At 44.1% G+C, this 22,861-nt stretch overlaps 1 protein-coding gene and 1 long non-coding RNA gene across 8 annotated transcripts in view; one reads left to right on the top strand and one right to left on the bottom strand.

The window, feature by feature from the left end:
* LOC128150612 (uncharacterized) overlaps positions 1-22,861 on the bottom strand; it is a 79,360-nt gene that overhangs the window by 9,466 nt on the left and 47,033 nt on the right. For 5 of the 7 annotated variants that reach the window (XR_008238118.1, XR_008238113.1, XR_008238115.1 and 2 more), the window contains 3 exons: positions 21,325-21,424; positions 10,886-11,002; positions 10,661-10,764 (listed from right to left, as the gene is read on the bottom strand). This is a non-coding gene — a long non-coding RNA (uncharacterized LOC128150612). Of the gene's footprint in view, positions 1-10,660; positions 10,765-10,885; positions 11,003-21,319; positions 21,425-22,861 lie in introns of all 7 variants that reach the window. The other 2 variants (XR_008238114.1, XR_008238116.1) reach the window with 2 other exon arrangements.
* On the top strand, positions 115-19,573 carry LOC128150609 (myosin heavy chain, skeletal muscle, adult-like). Its single transcript, XM_052806949.1, has 39 exons — positions 115-215; positions 1,503-1,745; positions 1,834-1,977; positions 2,071-2,227; positions 2,799-2,826; positions 2,925-3,036; positions 3,130-3,222; positions 3,353-3,416; positions 3,509-3,607; positions 3,709-3,812; positions 3,899-4,037; positions 5,016-5,134; positions 5,234-5,383; positions 5,931-6,101; positions 7,505-7,814; positions 7,924-7,994; positions 9,516-9,603; positions 9,704-9,821; positions 10,095-10,218; positions 10,666-10,802; positions 10,893-11,148; positions 12,554-12,796; positions 12,904-13,080; positions 13,166-13,311; positions 13,399-13,489; positions 13,579-13,968; positions 14,209-14,335; positions 14,430-14,548; positions 14,850-15,046; positions 15,452-15,635; positions 15,722-15,887; positions 16,057-16,181; positions 16,374-16,682; positions 16,783-16,986; positions 17,272-17,397; positions 17,492-17,662; positions 17,749-17,853; positions 17,982-18,077; positions 19,290-19,573. Exons 2-39 carry the CDS (start codon positions 1,539-1,541, stop codon positions 19,443-19,445), a joined length of 5,823 nt encoding a protein of 1,940 aa, XP_052662909.1. The 5' UTR covers positions 115-215; positions 1,503-1,538; the 3' UTR covers positions 19,446-19,573.

Raw genomic sequence — 22,861 nt, forward strand, 5'->3', positions numbered from 1 at the left:
ATGGTGCCCTTATGTGCCACAGCGTTCCTGCTGCCTCCAGTGCTCATTTCCAGGAGGGGACTCAATTTCTCAACTCAGGTTTTAAATCTGCTTTCAGGGCACCTGCACATTTTCACTCTGGATTTCTGTGCAGCAGCAAGTAGGGAGTTGCCATTTCTGTTTTACAGTACTGACCAGCTGCCAGCCTGCAAGCCACCCATCTAGTGTCACAAGAGGTAAGAACCTGATTTATTAATTCTTAGAGGGCATAGAAAGATTCTTTTGGGTGGGATTTCTGGAAGGGTCACTGTTTCACCCTATAATCAAACCTAGTGTGATTACAGTAGAACATGGTGGGGTGCCCAAGGTTTTAAACTGGCTGTGTTTGAAGTCTCTGCCCACTGACAGCAGACCAGAAAATGCACATGGGGAAATTCTTCAATTCTGCTTAACTGACCTAACAGAGATCAAGGCATGCTGGCTTCCTATCTTTGCTATGGCAGTAGTAGAACTGGACCAAGATGAGCACAGCAGGAAAAAGTGCAAAATTCTGCATTTTACCTGAGAATGTATGAATTAATAAATCATCTGAGCATACAGACCTTCTAACCACCTTTGTAAAATGACAGAGCTGTCTTAGATATCCATTTTCTTACTCCAGACAAAAAAAAATATTTATTACCTAATGAATAAAGAGGGAATAACTTTTACCAATGTAGCTAGAGCATTTTCAAGTGCAGTCGGCAAAATTCAGCTACCTACAGGTTTAATAAAGCATCTGAAGAAATACTCTTATTTTTTTAAAGTTTTGAGAACTCATCTGTTCCTAGATTTTTTTCAGTAAGTATTTATTTGGGATCTTAATACAGGCTTGGCAATTCCAATTTCAATGCTTGAATTTTATTTCACCCAAGAACTTTGGGGCTGAAATTATTTAGATATTGTACTGAAGAATAACAAATGCATACAACAAATTAAATTATGGCAGAATATTAAAAGGTCCCAAAGCCTTCCCTTTTCTTTCAGTTGACAACTTCATTGCCAAAATTTATGAGTTTCCCACTGCCTTTCTGTTACCATTATATTTAATAGGTAAATGTCCCATGGGTTCAGTTTTTTCCAAGACTGTAGGTCACCTAAACTACTGTTTTTCAGAAATGTTACTTCACTGTTCATCCTTTTAACAAAATGTCCTAACTGCATTTCCATTCCTAATAGTGATCTTAGTGAAACTTGCTCAGCAATTCACTCTTATCTTACAGACACAGTATTCTTAAAGCACCAAACCCACAGTTCTGAAAGGTCATTAAAAGTTGCTCTCCTAAATGTTTGAAGACCTAGACTACATCAGTGAAAACCTCTTATTTTCTAAGTTGACCTAAAAATTAAGTGTCTAGTTAGGTCATGTTAGATGTTCCAAATACTCAGAGTATGAAGACAAACCAAGTCATAGGGTATAAAATTTTTCCCAATCTTATAGAATAGATGTAAATAATCAGTGCCATATTGTTCCTTCCCATTAGAGCCCTCTGCTGACGTACCTTCAGTAAAGTGCAGACATGACTTCTGCAGACTCTGAGATGGCTGTCTTTGGAGAGGCGGCTCCCTATCTCCGAAAGTCAGAGAAGGAAAGAATTGCGGCCCAGAACAAGCCTTTTGATGCCAAGACATCCGTCTTTGTGGCCCATCCTAAAGAATCCTTTGTGAAAGGGACAATCCAGAGCAAGGAATCAGGGAAGGTCACTGTCAAGACTGAAGGTGGAGAGGTGAGTGAAAAACAAGGCTGAAGGACACCATTTGATTCCCACTCTAAGCATTTAGCTGACATACATGGATCTTTTGTTTCCTTGGCAGACTCTGACTGTGAAGGAAGATCAGGTCTTCCCCATGAACCCTCCCAAGTACGATAAAGTCGAGGACATGGCCATGATGACCCACCTCCACGAACCCGCTGTGCTGTACAACCTCAAAGAGCGTTATGCAGCCTGGATGATCTACGTAAGTAGCAGCAGCAGTCTTCCTCTGGGTAGGTAGGAGGAACTGCTCTGCCAGGCTAAGTGGAAGCCAACGTCCTGTCTCCCTTCCTCGCAGACCTACTCGGGTCTCTTCTGCGTCACTGTCAACCCCTACAAGTGGCTGCCGGTGTACAACCCGGAGGTGGTGTTGGCCTACCGAGGCAAGAAGCGCCAGGAGGCCCCTCCACACATCTTCTCCATCTCTGACAATGCCTATCAGTTCATGCTGACTGGTGAGTGCTTGACGTCCCTCACAGCAATCTAAACCAAAAAGCTGTGCTGATCTCACTGGAGCATGTGACAAGCCAGCTAAAAACACCATGGAGCTGTATGACTGAGAACTTGATCGAGTTGTGCAGGAATTAATTTCAAGTGAAACTGACCCAGAAGCATACATGGACTCAACACTGTGTGTTATTTGCACTTCACTATATAAAATTCTACACTCTCCCACTGCAGAAATACTATTTGACTCTGCTGCTTTTTTTCACTGATAGGAAACAAAAAGTTACTATTTCATATAATCCCCTATTTTGAACACAGGTAGGCAGTTTGATTAGATTTCTTGATGAGAACTGTGTGAAGGGCAAGTGGATGCACAGCGTGTCTCAGGATCACATGCTTCTGACAGCTCTATGCATCCATTTGGGCTTATACTTACTACTGTTAGGACCTGGAAGGGAAATAGGTACTCTTGGACTTTCTGAAGAAGCCCCAACTTACATTTACAGCTTTACTTCTCATTCAGCTCAGTGTTACCCAGGTCAACTGCTAACACTATCTTTCATTCTGCCTCTTTCACAGATCGCGAGAACCAGTCGATCCTGATCACGTATGTACACTCCCTGCTCAGGTCCCCGCTGGGCTGCCCCGTGCCAGGGGACCTCCAGCCTGACCACACGCTCTCTGCTTCTGTCTTTGGTTTGACAGTGGAGAATCTGGTGCAGGGAAGACTGTGAACACAAAGCGTGTCATCCAGTACTTTGCAACAATTGCAGCAAGTGGGGAGAAGAAGAAGGAAGAGCAGTCAGGCAAAATGCAGGTAAATTAATAGATACTGTCTTGAATCAAAGCTTTCCTCTGTTCCTGACATGATTTTTGCAAATGAAAACCTGCAATAATTATCATCCTGCAGGGAACGCTTGAGGATCAAATCATCAGTGCCAACCCACTGCTGGAAGCCTTTGGAAACGCCAAGACCGTCAGGAATGACAACTCCTCACGCTTTGTAAGTTGTTGCTTTGGACAAAATCTCTCCCTCTCATTACAAGATAAGTGATGGCCCTAGCAGTATTCCACATTAAGGAGATGTCAAAAGAACCCATCCAGGCTGAAATGCTGCTGCTTCTCCTTAACAGGGCAAATTCATCAGAATCCACTTTGGAGCTACAGGCAAACTGGCTTCTGCTGACATTGAAACTTGTAAGAGACTCTCCTGGCCTGATCCCATTCCTTCCTAAAGACCCACCTCCATGTGCCTTCCTGTGCCTAACTCTTTCTACCTTCCTTGACAGATCTGCTGGAGAAGTCCAGAGTCACTTTCCAGCTCAAGGCAGAAAGAAGCTACCACATATTTTATCAAATCACGTCCAACAAGAAGCCAGAACTAATTGGTAGGAGGGATCACTGAGCTTTTTGGAAGAAGATGAATGAGCAACATTTAACTAAATTACAAAACCAGTGAAATTTAACCCATGAACCCATTTGTTTTCAGAAATGCTCCTCATCACCACCAACCCATATGACTACCCTTTTGTGAGTCAAGGTGAGATCACTGTTCCCAGCATTGATGACAAGGAGGAGCTGATGGCTACAGATGTAAGTAACTTACAGAACAGGTCAACAGGCACAGATCATACATTACATAACAAGCAAATATTTCACTTTGCTGATTGTATTACCAGAGTGCCATTGACATCCTGGGCTTCACTGCTGAGGAGAAGACTGCCATCTACAAGCTGACAGGGGCTGTCATGCACTACGGGAACTTGAAGTTCAAGCAGAAGCCAAGAGAGGAGCAGGCAGAGCCAGATGGAACAGAAGGTATTATCAAAATCAATAATTAACCGTTCTGTAAGCCACTATGGATGTGGAAGACAGCAGAAGTTATTCTTTGTTGGACTTTAGGATCCTAAGGAAAACAATAAGCCAGAAAAAAACTGTTCCTTGTCCTCTTCTCAGTACATCAAGTTCCCTGAACTCAGAATATTTCTATCTTATGCTATAAACAATTAATAGTTTAAACTGTCCTTTATACACTTCCAGGAAGTCAGGAGCAATGGATGTCCTTCCTGTAACATTATTAGTTATACCTTTGTTGGAATATAGCTTGCAATTGTGAAACAGCCAAGTGGTTCAGCTCTAACAGGATGGGGGGGACCATGCTCCCATTCACCATCACCTGTCAGATGCTCAGGGAACTCTGGTGTGAGAGGTGTATTTGATTCCTCTCCTTTGTTGGCGCAGGACCTACAACCCACATCTTCAGGTCTCTGAGCAATGGCTCCTCTTGCTAAAGGACAAGGCAGAAGGTGGGAAGTACCATAGGTAAAAGGATGAAACCCAGTGAGTTTTACTGAACATCAGAAACCAAAGCCCAGAAAGGGTTGTAGACTCTGGATCTGAAAGAGAACAGATATCCTCTCTGTGTTCCACCCTAAATATTGGGTGGTTTTGGTCACCTGAATGTAGATCAGTACCTGACTGTTGTCACTGCAGGTCCTGAGTTATGCATGTACTACAAATATTCAGACTGGCAAGCTGCAGCTTTCAATTTTGTGCCAGGAGATTTCTGAAAACACCATACTTTCTACATGTTTCAGTGAAGAATTTAAAACATAAATTCTTTTAGAAAAGCTCGATATGCATAATGATGACTTGGATGTTACCAAGATTCCCTCTATGGGAGTCTATCGAAAGATTTCAAAGAACAGAAATCTGAACCCCGCAGCCTTTAGAGAATGCTCCAGGATTCAAAGTCTATGTGACACTAAATTCTTCATTCTTCCACTCCCTCTTCAGTGGCTGACAAGGCTGCCTACCTTATGGGTCTGAATTCAGCTGACATGCTCAAGGCACTGTGCTACCCCCGAGTCAAGGTTGGGAATGAATATGTGACCAAGGGTCAAACTGCACAGCAGGTAAGAAACTGTGGCAACCTGGAACCATGTTTTGAATTAAGATCCTTTTGATTCTCGTCTGCCCTGTATGGTAACTCCAGGCATTTATTTTTCTTGTAGGTGCACAATGCTGTAGGTGCTTTAGCAAAGGCTGTCTATGAGAGGATGTTCTTGTGGATGGTTTTTCGTATCAATCAACAGCTGGATACGAAGCAGCCTAGACAGTACTTTATTGGTGTCCTGGACATTGCTGGCTTTGAAATCTTTGATGTAAGTAACAAAGATTTGGTAAGAGCTATTTGGAAGTGACAATTGGATGTTATGATCACTCTGAGACATATTTTTAAAGAAGATGTAATATCATCACGTAATTATTTGCAGCTATTTGCCTTTTTTTATCATGAAGTAAAAAAATTACCTTTCAAAGGACTCATCTTATTTCAAGATGTGCAAACTCAAAAGTACAGAATAGTACAATCAGAAATATTCCTTGGTTTAAATGATCAAGGACAAGACAGTATTAAACCATGTATATCATGATAGGCCTAAGCTTGAGGTTTTTTTCCCTGTAATTTGGTCTCAAATTATGCAGGAAATTTATTTTATCTTCACATTTTTATCAATGAAAAAAAAAATTCCTTGTGGACAATTAATTTGATGCATTTCTCTGTTTCGTAACATAGACATAAAGCAGACTGAAGAAAGGCATAGACTTGACAACGAAGCCAAGATAACTGCATTCCTTATTTTTAAAGTATGAGGTTTTGCAATTATTGCTGCATCTTGCAAATATAGGTCTTTCTTATTTTATTTCCAGTTTAACAGCTTTGAGCAGCTGTGCATCAACTTCACCAATGAGAAACTGCAACAGTTCTTCAACCACCACATGTTCGTGCTGGAGCAGGAGGAGTACAAGAAGGAAGGAATTGAATGGACATTCATTGACTTTGGGATGGACCTGGCTGCCTGCATTGAGCTCATTGAGAAGGTATCCTTCCTCTTCAGAAATTCTGTAATTACTTGGTCTCATTTTTCAAAGGGATCTTCTGTGTTCATGTCCAAATATTCATCTTTTGTTATTCAAAATACCTTGCCATGTAATTTATTTTTTCTGTCAAGTGAGACATGAAAGAGATTTCACACAGCTTTGTGGCAGCAAATCCTTACTGATCTCTTTTCAAACGCCAAAAGATTGTTAAACTCCCAATAAGAGTGTTCTTCCAAAACAGCTGGAGTCAATTTCCAGGTCAGCATGTCCTCCTCACCTTTCAGCTCTAACAGACTTGTGCTTGTACAGCAGAATCACTATATCTTTGTAAAATTAACATAGAAGATGGACATACATAACTGTCAGCACACAGTCGCACTTACATGTGCATCCTTTGACTGACAATGAGAAGGCAGTCACACTGCACATGAGATGGAAGGTTCAGTGGCTTGCAGGATGATAAGTAGTTAGAATCACAGAATCACAGAACTGCTGAGGTTTGCAGGTAGGTCTGGAGATCACTTAGTCTAACCCCCTTGGTCAAGACAGGGTCAGCTAGAGGCGGTTGCTCAGGACCATGTCCAGCTGGATTTTTAATATCTCCAAGGGTGGAGACTCCACAGATACACTGGGGAACCTTTCCAACTTTTGACCACCCTCACAGCAAAGAAGCTTTTTTATTCTGTTTAAATGGAATTTTGTGTATTTCAATTCATGCCTGTTCCATCTTATCCTGTCACTGGACACCACTGAGAAACCTCTAGCTCTGTCTCCTTTATCCCCTTCCATTAGGTATTTATACAGATTGATAAGGTCCCCCCAGAGCCTTCTCTTTTCCAGGCTGAACAGTCCCATCTCTCTCAGCTTGTCCTTGTATGTCAGATGTTCCAGTCATTTAAATACCTTCATGGCCTGTCACGGGGTTCACTCTACTGTGTCCACGTTTGTCTTGTACTGGGGAGCCAAGAACTGGACACAGCAGTTTCTCAGCAGAGCTGAGTAGAGGGGAAGGATCACTTCCCTTGAGCTGCTGGCAATACTTAATGCAGCCCAGGATGAGCTGGCTGCCTTTGCCGCAAGGGTGTACTGTTGGCTCATGTTCAATTTGTCTGAGACATCTGTGTGTGCTTTGAGTCCCTCTGGATAAAAAGGTAGTGCTCTGATTTTATAAAGGAAGTTCTCAAGACAAACTAAATTAGTTTCCATTAATCTTTATAATTCATTTGGTGTTAAAAAATGTAAGTATGAATATGTTTAATCATACTTTCTAGCAGAAAATGTAATTGAATAATAATCTTTTTTGATGTGTAGCTCCGTCTGTGTTCCACTACTCTGCCTAGATGAAGGTCATTATTGCCCTGAAAACTAAATTACAATCTGTCTTCCTTGTACATTTCTTCCAGCCCATGGGCATCTTCTCCATCCTGGAAGAGGAGTGCATGTTCCCCAAGGCAACTGACACCTCTTTCAAGAACAAGCTCTATGACCAGCACCTGGGCAAGTCCAGCAACTTCCAGAAGCCCAAGCCTACCAAAGGCAAGGCTGAGGCCCACTTCTCCCTGATACACTATGCTGGCACAGTAGACTACAACATCACTGGCTGGCTGGAGAAGAACAAAGACCCCCTGAATGAAACTGTCATTGGGTTGTACCAGAAATCATCTGTGAAGACACTGGCCTTACTCTTTGCCAACTATGGTGGAGCAGAAGCGGGTTAGTTCTATGAATTCCATATTTTCAGTGACGTACAGCTTACAAAAAGGAATCATAAAAGGCAGTAGCAAAAATCTAAAACCTGTTTTATTTATTTTGAATTTTGCAGAGGCCAGTGCTGGCAAGAAAGGTGGCAAGAAGAAGGGTTCTTCCTTCCAGACTGTCTCAGCTCTTTTCCGGGTACAGTAGAGAGTTCACTGTTTCTTCCTAAGATGAGGAATAAACCCACAATTTAAAATGGCTAGTCTTTTTTTGGCTTAGTTTTGTTAAAAGACCCTGAATTTCTTGGGCCATATTTTGCTAAAACTAAATCCACTGTGATCTATTTATGCTCCATTCCACTGAATGCACAACTTTTCTTTTTGTCCGCTTGTCCCAGGATGTTTCCAGACAGAAGAATGCCATACAGAAAACTTCTAAAATGTATCTAAAATATACCAGATTTCCTTCAGATGCCCACCTCTGGCTTTGCAACCTTTTATTTCCCTTTATCAACATTCTGCCTACTGAAGGATGACCTGTTTGCTCCATTTATATTTGTAGTTTTTCTCCTTGATTCAGGGATCAATCTCTTACAGTTGAAATACCACCACTCCTTGGGTTATGGATTTTTAAGATGTCAGATACTTGACAGTTCTTAGTCGTAACCAAGCCTTGCTGCTCCATACACTTCTGCCAGTTTCTCCTGAGGTTATTTATTACCATATTCATCCCCCATTTAGGACTCCCTTCATGATATAGCCTAATTTCTTCTACAGATCTGCTGTCATATGATTCTTGATCACCTGACAGCCTCTAGCCAGTGCTCTGAAACAGGTCATTGGCACGTGTGTATGTGCCCCAAGAAAAATAATCATAGCTGTAGTGCCTTGGCCTTGCAAGTGGGAAATTATTGCCAGCATGTATCATTCAAAAATAATGCAATAAGTCTATGTTTAAAGGTCATAAGACTTTAAGAGGTAATGTTATAGGAGAAATATTATTTGCTGCATTTGGGTTGCATTTCTGTTATGTTTTTAAATTTCTTCCAGTATCGCTCTAGTTTAGACATGTTAGTATTTAGACATCTTAATGTTTTGGCTGCTTAATTTACATACTCTGAGATGTTCTCTGGAGGCAACTGCTTCCCTCCACTAATTATAGGCAATAATTATTTATAAATAAGTATACAGATATTAATTAGAAAACAAGGCTGGGATTCATCTCACCTTATTCTCATCTTACCTTACAAGATAAACATGTAATCTAGACATTTAAAACTCATCTTGTCATTTTTGTTCCTTTTGCTTTCAGTGGGGAAAACAGGAAGGTTCTATGTAGTGTGCTCCATATGACCTATCTTAAATGCCTACAGCAGTATGCTTCAAACTGCCTCACAGAGGTACCTGTTTATCTCTCTGGGTACATCCAATGGAAGATGGATATAATTTCTAATTAAGGCATTCCAGTAGAGTCAGTGAAATGTAAAAAAATTGTATGTTTAAGAGTATAGTATTTCCTACAGATTAATCAGAAGAACTTTATAAATGAAGTTAATAACAGCAAAGATCTGTGGAAAGTCAGAAAAACTGATGCAGGGGGCTTCAGGTCAGGATTCTGCGAGCTAATTTTTGTCTGATATCTCATCTCATTTCAGAGGACTTGATGCTTACAGTGGAAATTACATTTACTAATATAAACTTTTGTTAATGATTCTCCCAGGAGAATTTAAACAAGCTGATGACCAATCTGCGAAGCACCCACCCCCATTTTGTACGCTGCATCATCCCAAATGAAACGAAAACACCTGGTAAGAGACTCATATATAGAAGGTTTTTCAGTATGGTGCAGGTCTTCCCCTCTGTATTACAGAATATAGCATATATTATATGTGTGCTCTGAATTGCTAGGTGCCATGGAGCATGAACTGGTGCTTCACCAGCTGCGGTGTAATGGCGTGCTGGAAGGGATCAGAATTTGCAGGAAAGGATTTCCCAACAGAGTCCTGTATGCAGATTTTAAACAGAGGTCAGACTTCTTCCTCTTACTGAATCATTTTGTCCATCTTGAGTAGCTTGTGAAATTTAAGTTTCACCTCTGGTGCCTAAAGGCTTCTCTAAAATTTATGTTTAGTAGTGCTTTTATGTTCTCAACAGTTCTTAGACTCTTTCTTGCAGTGTACCAGCCCATTGGTCTCAACAACAGACCTCTTTATATTCATAGAATCATAGAATCATTTAGGTTGGAAAAGACTCTTAAGATCATCAAGTTCAATGCAAGTTCTTCTGTTTTCTCCCCCAGATACAAAGTATTAAATGCAAGTGCTATCCCAGAGGGACAGTTCATTGACAGCAAGAAGGCTTGTGAGAAACTTCTTGGATCAATTGATATAGACCACACTCAATACAAATTTGGTCACACCAAGGTACAAGAACGGTTTGTTTCAAGTACTATGTATTTTTGTTTTGCATGGCTTGAGAATGATACTCAGATTCTCCAGATAGTATGTGAAATTATCAAATAGTGTATTTAAAATAAATCAAATAAGTACTTATTGACTCAACATTTGAATAAAACTGAAATTCATTGCCATAGGATGATTTCATTAAGGGTTCCTAATTTAAGACAAAGTTGTAGAGTAAAAGAATCAAAGGTTAATAAAAACAAAGGCAAAATGTCTGGCTATTATAGTTCCTCAACTGCAGGTAACTGGAAGCTTGGAGATATAAAACAAGATCTATCACTACATACATTCTTTGTGCTTTTGCTCTTTCTCTTAACTTCTCATATTATCTGCCATGGGGGACAGGGTATGGGGCCACGCTGAACAACAAGAACATACACCGCACCTATTTTCATGTTCTTACCTAAGGTGTTCTTCAAAGCTGGGCTGATAGGCCTCTTGGAAGAGATGAGGGATGAGAAACTGGCACAGCTCATCACTCGCACACAGGCCAGGTGCAGGGGCTTCCTGATGAGAATGGAATACCAAAGAATGGTGGAGAGGAGGTAGACATTTCTTCAAATTAGGTTCACTGTATATGGCTTATTGTGTCATCATGGTCTAAATACTTAATATTAATTTGACTTACCTTTCAGAGAGTCCATCTTTTGCATCCAGTACAATATTCGTGCATTCATGAACGTCAAGCACTGGCCCTGGATGAAGCTGTTCTTCAAGATCAAGCCCTTGCTGAAGAGTGCAGAATCTGAGAAGGAGATGGCCAACATGAAACAAGAGTTTGAGAAAATCAAGGAAGAGCTTGCAAAGTCTGAGGCAAAGAGGAAGGAGCTGGAGGAGAAAATGGTGAAACTGATGCAGGAGAAAAATGATCTGCAGCTCCAAGTGCAGGCTGTGAGTACTACCATTGTGCCTCATCCTAACTGAACTGTGACTATCGGGCTGATATTTATGACTACATTTTCAAAAGACACATTGAAACTACAGTTTAATTCAGTCCAACTGTATTTCGTTAAGTGGTGCTCTTAAAAATATAACTAGCTTCAATAAGGACTGTCAGGAGTTTGTAGTCAAGATATTTCATGGGTGAGATTTTCTATGGTATATGCTGAGGTCTCTACCATATACATTCAGTTAAAGTGCATCAGAGCAATCAAGAAACTTTACTTTTATTAGTATAATGTTTGTTCTTCTAGTAATTTTTTTCCTACCGCTCCAAAACTGAGTATGTCTATCCTTATACACACATGATTAGGAATTCTTAGGACAAGTTAATAGGACATTTCTCTCCTCTCTTTATTCTCTAATTAAACAAGATAACTTGTTTCTTTTCGGTGTAGGTGGTGACTTAGCTGTTACAATCATTGTTATATTGTAATACTGAACTAACTGAGAGGAAACAGAATTTAATATTGTCAATCACCCTCCTAAATCACTTACAATCATTACAAAAAAATTATGTGGTACACCTACGGTGTTGTAATGCTGAGGTTTCTAAATTAAATCATTCACAGAATAGAAAAGACTGTATCTTCAAAGTAATACTATGCAGCATATGTGACGTAGGAAAATTTACATGCCCCCCCTTTTAAAAGAATCTTGAACTGTAAAAAGATTAAAAAAATCCACTCACTGCTAGAATCATCATATCGCTTTCATATTATTTCTGCTAGACTGAAACTTGAGACAAAATATAACAAATACCACAGGACGTCTGTTGCAAAAAAATCCTAGAGATGAATTTTCCAGCAACTTCCTTTCTTCTTAGCTGATGAGGGTCTGACAGAGAAAAGACAAAGCTGCTAGATGCTGAATATTTTGGGGCCATGGTGATGAAAATTAAAATCAGAAACTGTTGCTTCAGAAAGACAGTAGGGTGAAAAAGACATACAGGAATGATGTGAGCATAACTGTGACTTTGGTATTTATATGTATCTTGGCATATAGTTATCACTTGGCACTTCATAAAAGTGGGAGATATTCCTATGAGTAAACCCCAATTTATGTACTTTGTTCTAATGTTTGATATTATGGGATGATATTGGATTCTATACCTTGCACAAATATGTAAATAATTGGGCCTTCATGTAGATTGAAGGAATTTTATTTGGTTTTAGCTTTCAAAACTGGCTGTTTCAAAATGAACAATATAAAATCAATTCTATATTATATTTCGTTCTGTTGGAACATAAACCAAATTTTTAACTACAAAATTGCTATCCAGGACTCTAAACTGTGAAGGTAAGCATCTTGATATTCCCTCAAAAACATATCCCTAAAAATGGTATTTTTCCACCAGGAAGCTGATGCTTTGGCTGATGCTGAGGAAAGGTGTGACCAGCTCATCAAAACCAAAATCCAGCTGGAAGCCAAAGTTAAAGAGGTGACTGAAAGGGCTGAGGATGAGGAAGAAATTAATGCTGAGCTGACAGCCAAGAAGAGGAAACTGGAGGATGAATGTTCAGAGCTGAAGAAAGATATTGATGATCTTGAGTTAACACTGGCCAAGGTTGAGAAGGAAAAACATGCCACCGAAAACAAAGTATGAGGCAGAAGATGTCGCTCTCACAGAAAAGACCTCTGTTTTGTTATACAGTATAAAGTTTTAAACATCATTTTTTATCTGCACGTGCTCCCTTCTTTTCAAAGGTGAAAAACCTCACAGAGGAGATGGCAGCCCTGGATGAGACCATTGCCAAGCTGACAAAAGAGAAGAAAGCCCTCCAAGAGGCCCATCAGCAGACACTGGATGACCTGCAGGCAGAAGAGGACAAAGTCAATACGCTGACCAAAGCTAAGACCAAGCTGGAGCAGCAAGTGGACGATGTAAGCACACAGGCATACCTCGAGAACAGGACAGGTATGGAGTTAAACCTGGCTGACGGAGCACTGATGGTCTTGTTTGTTTTAGCTGGAAGGGTCCCTGGAGCAAGAGAAGAAACTGCGCATGGACCTTGAGAGAGCTAAGAGGAAACTCGAAGGAGACCTGAAGCTGGCCCACGACAGCATAATGGATTTGGAAAATGATAAGCAGCAGCTGGATGAGAAGCTGAAGAAGTAAGTGGGGCTGTGGGGCACCTGAGTGCTGGGCTGGTGCGCCTGTCTTTTTTCTTTGAGCTCTAACATGGTTTGCTTTGCCCAAAGGAAAGACTTTGAAATCAGCCAGATCCAGAGCAAAATTGAGGATGAGCAACTTCTGGGCATGCAATTACAGAAGAAGATCAAGGAGCTGCAGGCAAGCCTTTGTTCCTTCCCCTCTCTCACCCAGTCTCAGGTCAGGTAGGAGGAGGGCATGGGTGTGAAGGGTCCCCTAATGTTCCCCAGGCTCGTATTGAGGAACTGGAGGAGGAAATTGAGGCAGAGCGAACCTCTCGGGCAAAAGCAGAGAAGCATCGGGCTGACCTCTCGAGGGAGCTAGAGGAGATCAGCGAGCGCCTGGAAGAAGCAGGAGGGGCTACCGCAGCTCAGATTGAGATGAACAAGAAGCGTGAGGCAGAATTTCAGAAGATGCGCCGTGACCTCGAAGAGGCCACGCTGCAGCACGAAGCCACGGCTGCCGCCCTGCGGAAGAAGCACGCGGACAGCACAGCTGAGCTTGGGGAGCAGATCGACAACCTGCAACGAGTGAAGCAGAAGCTGGAGAAGGAGAAGAGTGAGCTGAAGATGGAGATTGATGACTTGGCCAGTAACATGGAGTCTGTCTCCAAAGCCAAGGTACAAAAATACTTTTATTAGTAATTTGAGAACAATTTAATATTCTTGTTTAATCTTATCTTATTTAATTGTTATCAGGTTATAATATAACTGTTTTCTCCAAATCTAACGTATAGAACTGTGGATGTATGCACATAGTGCCCAGATATGTAAACTGCATCTTCTATACACATTTTCCTGCTGTAACTAAGGCAGAATCGAAGTATTAACTCTATTTTCTTATGTGTGATTGACACCTAGGCAAATCTGGAGAAGATGTGCCGTACTCTGGAGGACCAACTAAGTGAATATAAAACAAAGGAGGAGCAGAATCAGCGCATGATTAGCGATCTCAGTGCTCAAAGAGCTCGTCTGCAGACAGAATCTGGTATGGCACTTCCATTTCTAGTTTGGAAATGGGCGAACCCCCCACATGACTCTCTTGGCTGTTAAAATATTTTCTTAATTACAAACTTTTCCAGGTGAATATGCACGTCAGGTGGATGAAAAAGATGCTTTAATTTCTCAGCTGTCTAGAGGGAAACAGGCTTTCACCCAGCAGATTGAAGAATTGAAGCGGCAACTAGAGGAAGAGATAAAGGTGAAGATATTTCGTTGTACATATGAAATAAATATTTTACATCATATTGTTTTTGGTGTGGTGTTCAAGAGTCCAAAAGGTGATTTAATTAAAAGTTCAAAACATCCCATTAGGTCATGCAATCTAGGCCCCGTCAGGGCAGGACTCCCAAATTTTTGCAGTATACCCGACCTTGGCTTTTATTTTTTTCATGCAGTCAGTTAATCACTATTTCTCTGGGATATATTCCAGTGTCTAAGTGCCAGTAAGACAAAATTTCCCAGGATATATCTACTCCGTATTGCAATATTTTTACCACTAGGCCAAGAATGCCCTGGCCCATGGCTTGCAGTCTGCTCGCCACGACTGTGACTTGCTCCGGGAACAGTATGAGGAGGAGCAGGAAGCCAAGGGAGAGCTGCAGCGTGCCCTGTCCAAGGCCAACAGTGAAGTGGCCCAGTGGAGAACCAAATACGAGACGGATGCTATTCAGCGCACGGAGGAGCTGGAGGAAGCCAAGTATGTGGGAAATGTGGGGAAGGCTGGCAGAAACCAATAACGGAATTTTGAAGAGACCACTGAGATACTGAAAGGCAAAAGCCTTGTAGTAGGTTGGGGAGGAGTTATATGAAACAGAAATATGTACTTTAAAGGGTGTGGTTTTGAAAAACACAAGGAAAATAGACTACATGACAAAGAATGCAGGAGGAAGACAATGTATAGTGTGTGCAGAGGGATAACCAGACCATGGGGAAAGAAAACAGGAAGAAAAACGACTGGCTGGGATAGGCTCTACACAGTATGCATGGGGATATATATACTGCAAATATAAATACTGCAAAAACTGCCTCAGCACTGTGGTGGAAATGAAAAAACAATGTCCATTATAGGCCCCAATTAAGAGCTGTGCTTATCACCTCCCAGAAAGAAGCTGGCACAGCGCCTGCAGGATGCAGAGGAACATGTTGAAGCTGTAAATGCCAAATGTGCTTCCCTGGAAAAGACAAAGCAGAGGCTGCAGAATGAAGTGGAGGACCTGATGATTGACGTGGAGCGAGCGAATGCTGCCTGCGCAGCTCTGGATAAGAAGCAGAAGAACTTTGACAAGGTCTTTTGGGCTCTGGGCCTGGGGTTCCTGGGCAGAGCATCCCCTCCTGATTGCCACATCCACACTGAGGTCCTGTTTCTCTTCAGATCCTGGCAGAATGGAAGCAGAAGTACGAGGAAACGCAGGCTGAGCTGGAAGCCTCCCAGAAGGAGTCTCGGTCTCTCAGCACAGAGCTGTTTAAGATGAAGAATGCCTATGAGGAGTCCTTGGACCACCTGGAGACCCTGAAGCGTGAGAACAAGAACTTGCAGCGTAAGTCCCTGGCCCTCTGCTCCTGGCTGGGCTTTCTCACTATCCCACTACCACCTTTCCGTATGGGTCTGTGCCTGCAGGTTGGCAAAGCTGCCTGTCACCTTGGTGTGGCAGGGCCCTTTGCATTCTGCTCTGTGCCTGACCATGCTGTTGGTCTTTGTTCCCACAGAGGAGATTGCTGACCTCACGGAGCAGATTGCCGAGGGAGGAAAGGCGATTCATGAGCTGGAGAAAGTCAAGAAGCAGATTGAGCAGGAGAAATCTGAAATCCAGGCTGCCTTGGAAGAAGCTGAGGTACATGCCCATAATCACTGGTATTTGCACTAAAAATAGGAGCAATGGGGAAATATGACTAAAAACTGCTTGGTCCTGCTCTGTTCTGGCTGGGGAGTGCAGGCAGCTGAGATGCTTGAAATATTCTATAATTACCTAGAAAGCAAGCAGTAGTTTTATTGACATTACAAATGCTTGCGTCCACATGTCCAGGCCTCCCTGGAACATGAAGAGGGGAAGATCCTGCGCCTCCAGCTTGAACTCAACCAGGTGAAGTCTGAGATTGACAGGAAGATAGCAGAGAAAGATGAGGAGATCGACCAGATGAAGAGAAACCACCTCAGAATTGTGGAGTCCTTACAGAGCAGCCTGGATGCTGAGATCAGGAGCAGGAATGAAGCCCTGCGTCTCAAGAAGAAGATGGAGGGGGACCTGAATGAAATGGAGATCCAGCTGAGCCATGCCAACCGCGTGGCTGCAGAGGCACAAAAGAACCTGAGAAACACACAGGCAGTGCTCAAGGTCTGTTCAGCAGAGCTACAGAAAGAGAAGAGCCTTTGCTGACATTTTTGGCACCCAAGCACACACTGCCACCTTGCAAATTCTCTTGCCTCTTTTACAGGATACCCAGATACACCTGGACGATGCTCTCAGGACACAGGAGGACCTGAAGGAGCAGGTGGCCATGGTGGAGCGCAGAGCAAACCTGTTGCAGGCTGAAATTGAGGAGCTACGGGCAGCCCTGGAGCAGACGGAGCGGTCGAGGAAAGTGGCTGAGCAGGAGCTTCTGGATGCCACTGAACGTGTGCAGCTTCTCCATACCCAGGTAAGAGCGTGTTGCAAAAGAAGTTGTGCTGACAGTTAATAAACACAGAGGTCTGCTACATACCAGAGGATAAGGAGCACTAGAATGGCCTCGCTACTGCTGTCCACAAGGACAGGCATGCTCAGCACCCATCACCTGAGCCTACCACTGACATTTTGTAAACAATCTTTTTAAAAAGAATTCCAGATCTTGAATTGCAAGCCTGAAGAGTAAAGACTTGGCTCAGGCTGTAGGTTTGGTATTGCAGGCCTCAGGATGCAAGTCTTGCAATCTCTCTTTGTGCAGAACACCAGCTTGATCAACACTAAGAAGAAGCTGGAAACAGACATTGCCCAAATTCAGGGTGAAATGGAGGACACGATCCAGGAAGCCCGCAATGCTGAAGAGAAGGCCAAGAAGGCCATCACAGATGTGAGTCGGGGGCTCCTTTCACTGCTGATGGTGGATGTATAGTCCCCAGGATGTCTCCAGCCTGAAAATGGCTTTGACCTTTTGCTCTCATCAGGCGGCCATGATGGCAGAAGAGCTGAAGAAGGAGCAGGACACCAGCGCCCACCTGGAGAGGATGAAGAAGAACCTGGACCAGACGGTGAAGGACCTGCAGCACCGTCTGGATGAAGCTGAGCAGTTGGCCCTAAAGGGAGGCAAGAAGCAAATCCAGAAGCTGGAGGCCAGAGTGCGTGGGACTTTTATTTGTGCATGAGTGAGCACGTCACGTAAGTAGCCACCAGGGAAGCTCCAAGGATGGGGTGCTCATTGCAGGTGCGGGAGCTGGAAGGGGAGGTTGATGCTGAGCAGAAGCGCAGCGCTGAAGCCGTGAAGGGTATGCGCAAGTACGAGAGGAGGGTGAAGGAGCTGACCTACCAGGTAGGGCAGGAGGCCTCCTTGGGCTGACACACGCTCTCGCAGGAACTAAAAATTTTTGCCAAGGGGAATTGCTAACTCACATGGTGGGGAAATCATTTACTCTCTTTCCTGCTTACCAACTGCTTTAGTCTGAGGAAGACCGTAAGAATATTCTCAGGCTGCAGGATCTGGTGGACAAGCTGCAAATGAAGGTGAAATCCTACAAGAGACAAGCTGAGGAGGCTGTAAGTTTTTCTTCTAGTGGTAACAAATATCACTTTCTGGGGAGGAACACAAGTCATATGGAAAGTGAATATGAGGCTTTTGGAAAGCATAGAAACTGGTGAAGGATGATGGACTTCAAGTGCAGGGAAAGAAAGGTCAGTCATTTGGGAATGGTTTAGTGTGGGCCTACAAGAAAATTCTCCTTGTAAAGCTTGTAAGGAGCAGTTACCCATGAGAAATTTAACGACTCTAGGAACATGATCCTGAGAGTATGGTTGACATTGCTTTCTTTTGGCCATTCTCCTATCAGGGATAAACTAAGGGGTGTCCTACAATCTCTTTTTTATACAGGAGTACAGACATGCTCACAACCAGCCTCTCAGCTGATAAATCTTTGAGTCAGGTTCCTTCCTGAATAGTCCAGTATAGGCAGGTTTTGCTATTCTATGAGTGAATGATTTGTGAGAGGGACATGGATGGGTTATAACTGACTCATCTCCTCTAAGTTCTTCAACTTATATCAGAGAGTGCAGACCTACGACACTGAGCCAGAACAGGAGACAGAGATGCTTAGCTCAACTGCTGAACTGGAAATAAGTTTCAATTTCTTCTGTAAAGCAATGTATTTCATAAGACAAAGTGATGATATATGTGACTGCAGAGGGTGGCTGGAAGAGGAGGGTGGATTGTGGGGAGTGTTGTATGGCTACGGAAGAAGAAGGAGATGGGCAGTTACCTGACAGTGCTGTCATAGCAGTCATGGAGAAAGAAGGAGAAGCTATACTCACCTAGCAGGGAGTGGCAGGAGGGGGCAGGTGCTTCCTCCCTGAGGATGGCATATAAACTCACTTTTGCAGAGTAAACATGTTCTTTCTTGGTGCGGCTGCTCTTTCTTAGCCCTAACCTTTGAGTGTAAAGAATAACAAACTGCAGCCCAAAGAGCTTTTTCTTGACAGCTAAAACCAGAAACCGCTGTGCTGCCATCCCCCTTTGCACATTACAGAGGGCAGAACTGAGATAACAATTCAAAAGCTGTTTTATTTGGTTTGGATGGGATAAAAAACATAGGAGGATGATGAGTTCCGTGTGAGGCTCACACGTAAGCAGTGGTAGGTGTGAGATAGGAGGTCAGTGCTTTCCCCTGGGGAACAGCTACAGCCCCACAAGGCCAAGGCACAGGAGTGAAACCCCTACCCTGGGCTCCTCACCACCGACTCCTTCTCCCCGCACAGGAGGAGCTGTCCAATGTCAACCTCTCCAAATTCCGCAAGATCCAGCACGAGCTGGAGGAAGCTGAGGAGCGGGCTGACATTGCAGAGTCGCAGGTCAACAAGCTCCGAGTGAAGAGTCGGGAGTTTCACAGCAAGAAGATAGGGGAGGAAGAGTGAGGATGTCATGAAGCAGCAAAGAGACCTGAGGGCTGCACAAAATGTGAACCTTTTGGTCGCTTTCTTCTGCAATGAGTCTTTGTACCCACCTCAATGTCTAGAGAATAAAGACCGTAGATTCCTCTGCATACACACTATGAATAGTGCCTTCTTTGGTTTTTTTTCCTGATCAAGTGTGGGATATTGCATTGCAGAACAAGTTTTCTTACATCTCCTGGCTGGGGGAAGGGAGAAGCTAATGCAAACTCTGTATTGAGGACCCACAAACTTAGAGGCTGGCCATTCCTGTGGAGACTACTGAGTCTCTTCCATCTCCAGCAGCTCCTTGCCCTGCTCCTGCCCTCACATACTCTTAATTCTTGTCCCATTGTCCTTTCAGCACAGCTTACTTCCCATGTGAGAGGCAAGAGAGGGTGATCCCTTTCCTTTTTCCTTTCCCTGCTTTTGTTTTTGATCCTGGCAGTCACAAACCCTAAACATCAGTCTCTGAGTAAGTTATCAGAAGTCACAGGACACTGCACCATGAAGGACCAACCGTGCCTTGGCAGAGATGATTTTCAGCACACAGAGCACCGTTACGACACATCGATAGTGCCCCTAAGTTGTGCCATCTCTCTTACCCTAGATTCCCTCAGCTGCTGCCACCACCTGCTCCTAGTTTCTTTGCAGTGGACAAAATGCTGGGCCCTGCCTGGGGCCATGTGCTGGAAGGATTGCCCCTTAGGGCCCATTTCCCACAGGTTGCGTGGCACCAACAGACCTCCTCAACACATCGCCTCAAAGGTCAGCCTTGTCACCTCTCACACAACAGGCTACACGTGGCGTTGCCTCAGGCAAGAGAAAAGAAGACAACTGATGGGTGTACCCCTCCATTCCTTTCTCACATACCTGTACCTTGCTTTTGGCCTACCTACAGGCTAAACAGACAATATATCTTTGGGAAGAAGGGAAGGGCTTGAGGGAAGAAGGGAAGGGGGAAATTGTCAAACACTTTTTCCTTCATTCAGACCCTGATCTGAGCAGCAGAGGCACTGTGGGCGTGTACAACTGCAAAGTCTCATGTGCTCTATCAGCCGTCTCAGCTAGATCATTCTGATGCATTAAGCCTTGCCTCTAGTTTGGGTGAAAGACAGATGGACAGTGCCAAGGTATGTTAAAGGCAAGCCCACAGATGTCTGCCTAAGCTGATGTTTTCATAGAACTGACAGCTCTCGGCTTCCAAGTAACTTTCGTCCCCTATTTTCAGGGAGACCACACAGCCTCGGAGGATTTTCTCAGAAACCTCAGAGACGGTGTGTACAGTGAATCAAACACAGGGTCCCTTGATGCAGACCAAGGTGGAGTGAATAAGAAACGCATTATCAGCAACTGAGGAGTGAAGTGCAGCTGGCACTGAAAGGAAACAAGAAGCAGACTCAAGAGCAGAGGCCAGGGTATGTATTGGTGTTGAAAGCTTGTGACAGTCCACAGCTTTCCCCCTCTGTCTACTGTACAAGTGCCAGTATTCAAGAGCAGAGGTGGGTGCTCCATGGAGCATTGAGCCTAGCAGGGCCACAAGGATGGGAGTGGAGCTGGTGTTGTGGGCTGAAGGGACGCAGGTTGTGCAGAAAATGATTGTGCCCAAGCCTGCGGCAGGTAGCCCCTGAATGCTTTCCACCTTGATTTGCTTACAATGTTTTCAAGGGAGAGCTTGCCAATGGAGCTCCTTGGGGGTGATGGGAAGTGGTAAGGATTGACACTGTCTGCTTGGTCTAAGCTTGTAGAAGTCAATGCCGGAGGCTTTGTCTCCAAATAGATGCTCACACAGCTGGGAAGTTGCGACTGGCAGCTCCATGGTTGTACGCCTATGACAGCAATATCCAAAGGGCTCTCACCTTACCTGGCTCCCAAGTGCAGCCTCACCAGCTCTCAGAAGGAAGTGCAGCCTGCTTCCAGCGTCACTAGCGAGCATTGGTGAGCAGAACTTCTGTCAGTGCTGTCTGAAGAGAGCAATGGGAGATGGTTCTTCAGGAGCAGACCTCGGTTTTCAATCACAAGGCCCTTAAGAAAGCCACCCAACAGCTTGCAGAGATGCTAGACTAGTCCGTCTTTCTCATGACACTGCACAACTTTTCCCCATGGCTCCCTAGCAGACTCCCAACCTTGTTCATCCCTCCTCATCCCCTGCATTCTTTGTCCTTGCCTGACAGCGTCCATTGGTCTGCCACCACAGCCAGGGTCTCTTGTGGTGAGCCTTGCCTGCCCAAACCCACCTATGAGCTGACAGCTCCTCTTGGGTGGCTTGAGAATCTCTAGCCATACCTGCAGGTGTCTCCAAAGCTTCAGGTGGGGCTGGGTAGAGTCTAGATGACACACAACACCCATGAGTACCCCTGTTAGCTGTAATGGCTTGTGCAAGCATAAACTTCTGAGACTCTCCAAAATCCTGCTCTACAGACCCTGCACCATCCTCTGCCTCACATTACCTCCAGCGCGGAAGCTTGAGGATGTGTCATTGGAATGAAGGAATGCAGCCAGCAAAGCCAGACAGAGGGAAGAGAGGAGAAAGCAGGCGTGAAGAGGAGTGAGCAGGCTGATGGCTCCTGGCCACACTGGTAAGTGTGGTACCTGGAGATAGTTTCTTTGATGACTTGTACAAAAGAACTGTCACAAAGGGCTTCAGTGGGAAAGGACAGGCAAGTCACTGAAGAAGCAGCTCTCGCGTCACGGGTATAACTGTGTTTGTTCTGACCTACCGTAGCCTTCTGTAGACTCTGTTTTGCAAAGTCAACCATTTCTTCCTCTAGCTTCCTGTGTGTTTCACTTGCACGCGGTTACACACCCTCTCGTATCTCTCTAGCTTTCATATGGTTGAAAATAAAGCAGGCAGATGCGTGCCCTAAGCTCAGGGACAGGTGCACACCCTCAGGCAGGACTTGCCATAAGCACGGCTCTAGAAGACTCCGGCGCGGGGTCTTGCCTGTTTGCGCAGATGATATGCTTCCACTAATAGCACTCGAAGACATTCCTCGGCGGGTAGGTTGCCTTCTATATCTCGGCGCAATGTGCTGCCATGTAGGAGCTGGACAACTGTGTTGTGTCCTAAGATGGCAGATGCTATTCTTACCCCAGAGAGACTTGCTCTGGCACAGCTCCTTTCTTAGGTTAAATGTTAAAAATAAGAAGCAGGCCCAAGTGTGCCGTCCCTGGTAAGAGTATAAATCAAGAGTGGCCCCTCTGAAGTCCGTGCAATGATGCTGTGCCAGCCCAGTGCCTGGGTGCTCGCCATGCCCTCCTGGGACATGCTGTCCCACGGGAGAACAGAGCAGCTGCCCAGGTACTTCCAGAGGTCAGCTGGGGCTCAGTGTGGGGTAGGTGGGAGCATCACTTCTCTTGTAAAGCAGCAAATGAAAAAGTCGGGTTGGGCTGTAGCTCAG

This window comes from Harpia harpyja, chromosome 14 (genome assembly GCF_026419915.1).
Source record: "Harpia harpyja isolate bHarHar1 chromosome 14, bHarHar1 primary haplotype, whole genome shotgun sequence".
Taxonomy (NCBI): Eukaryota; Metazoa; Chordata; class Aves; order Accipitriformes; family Accipitridae; genus Harpia; species Harpia harpyja.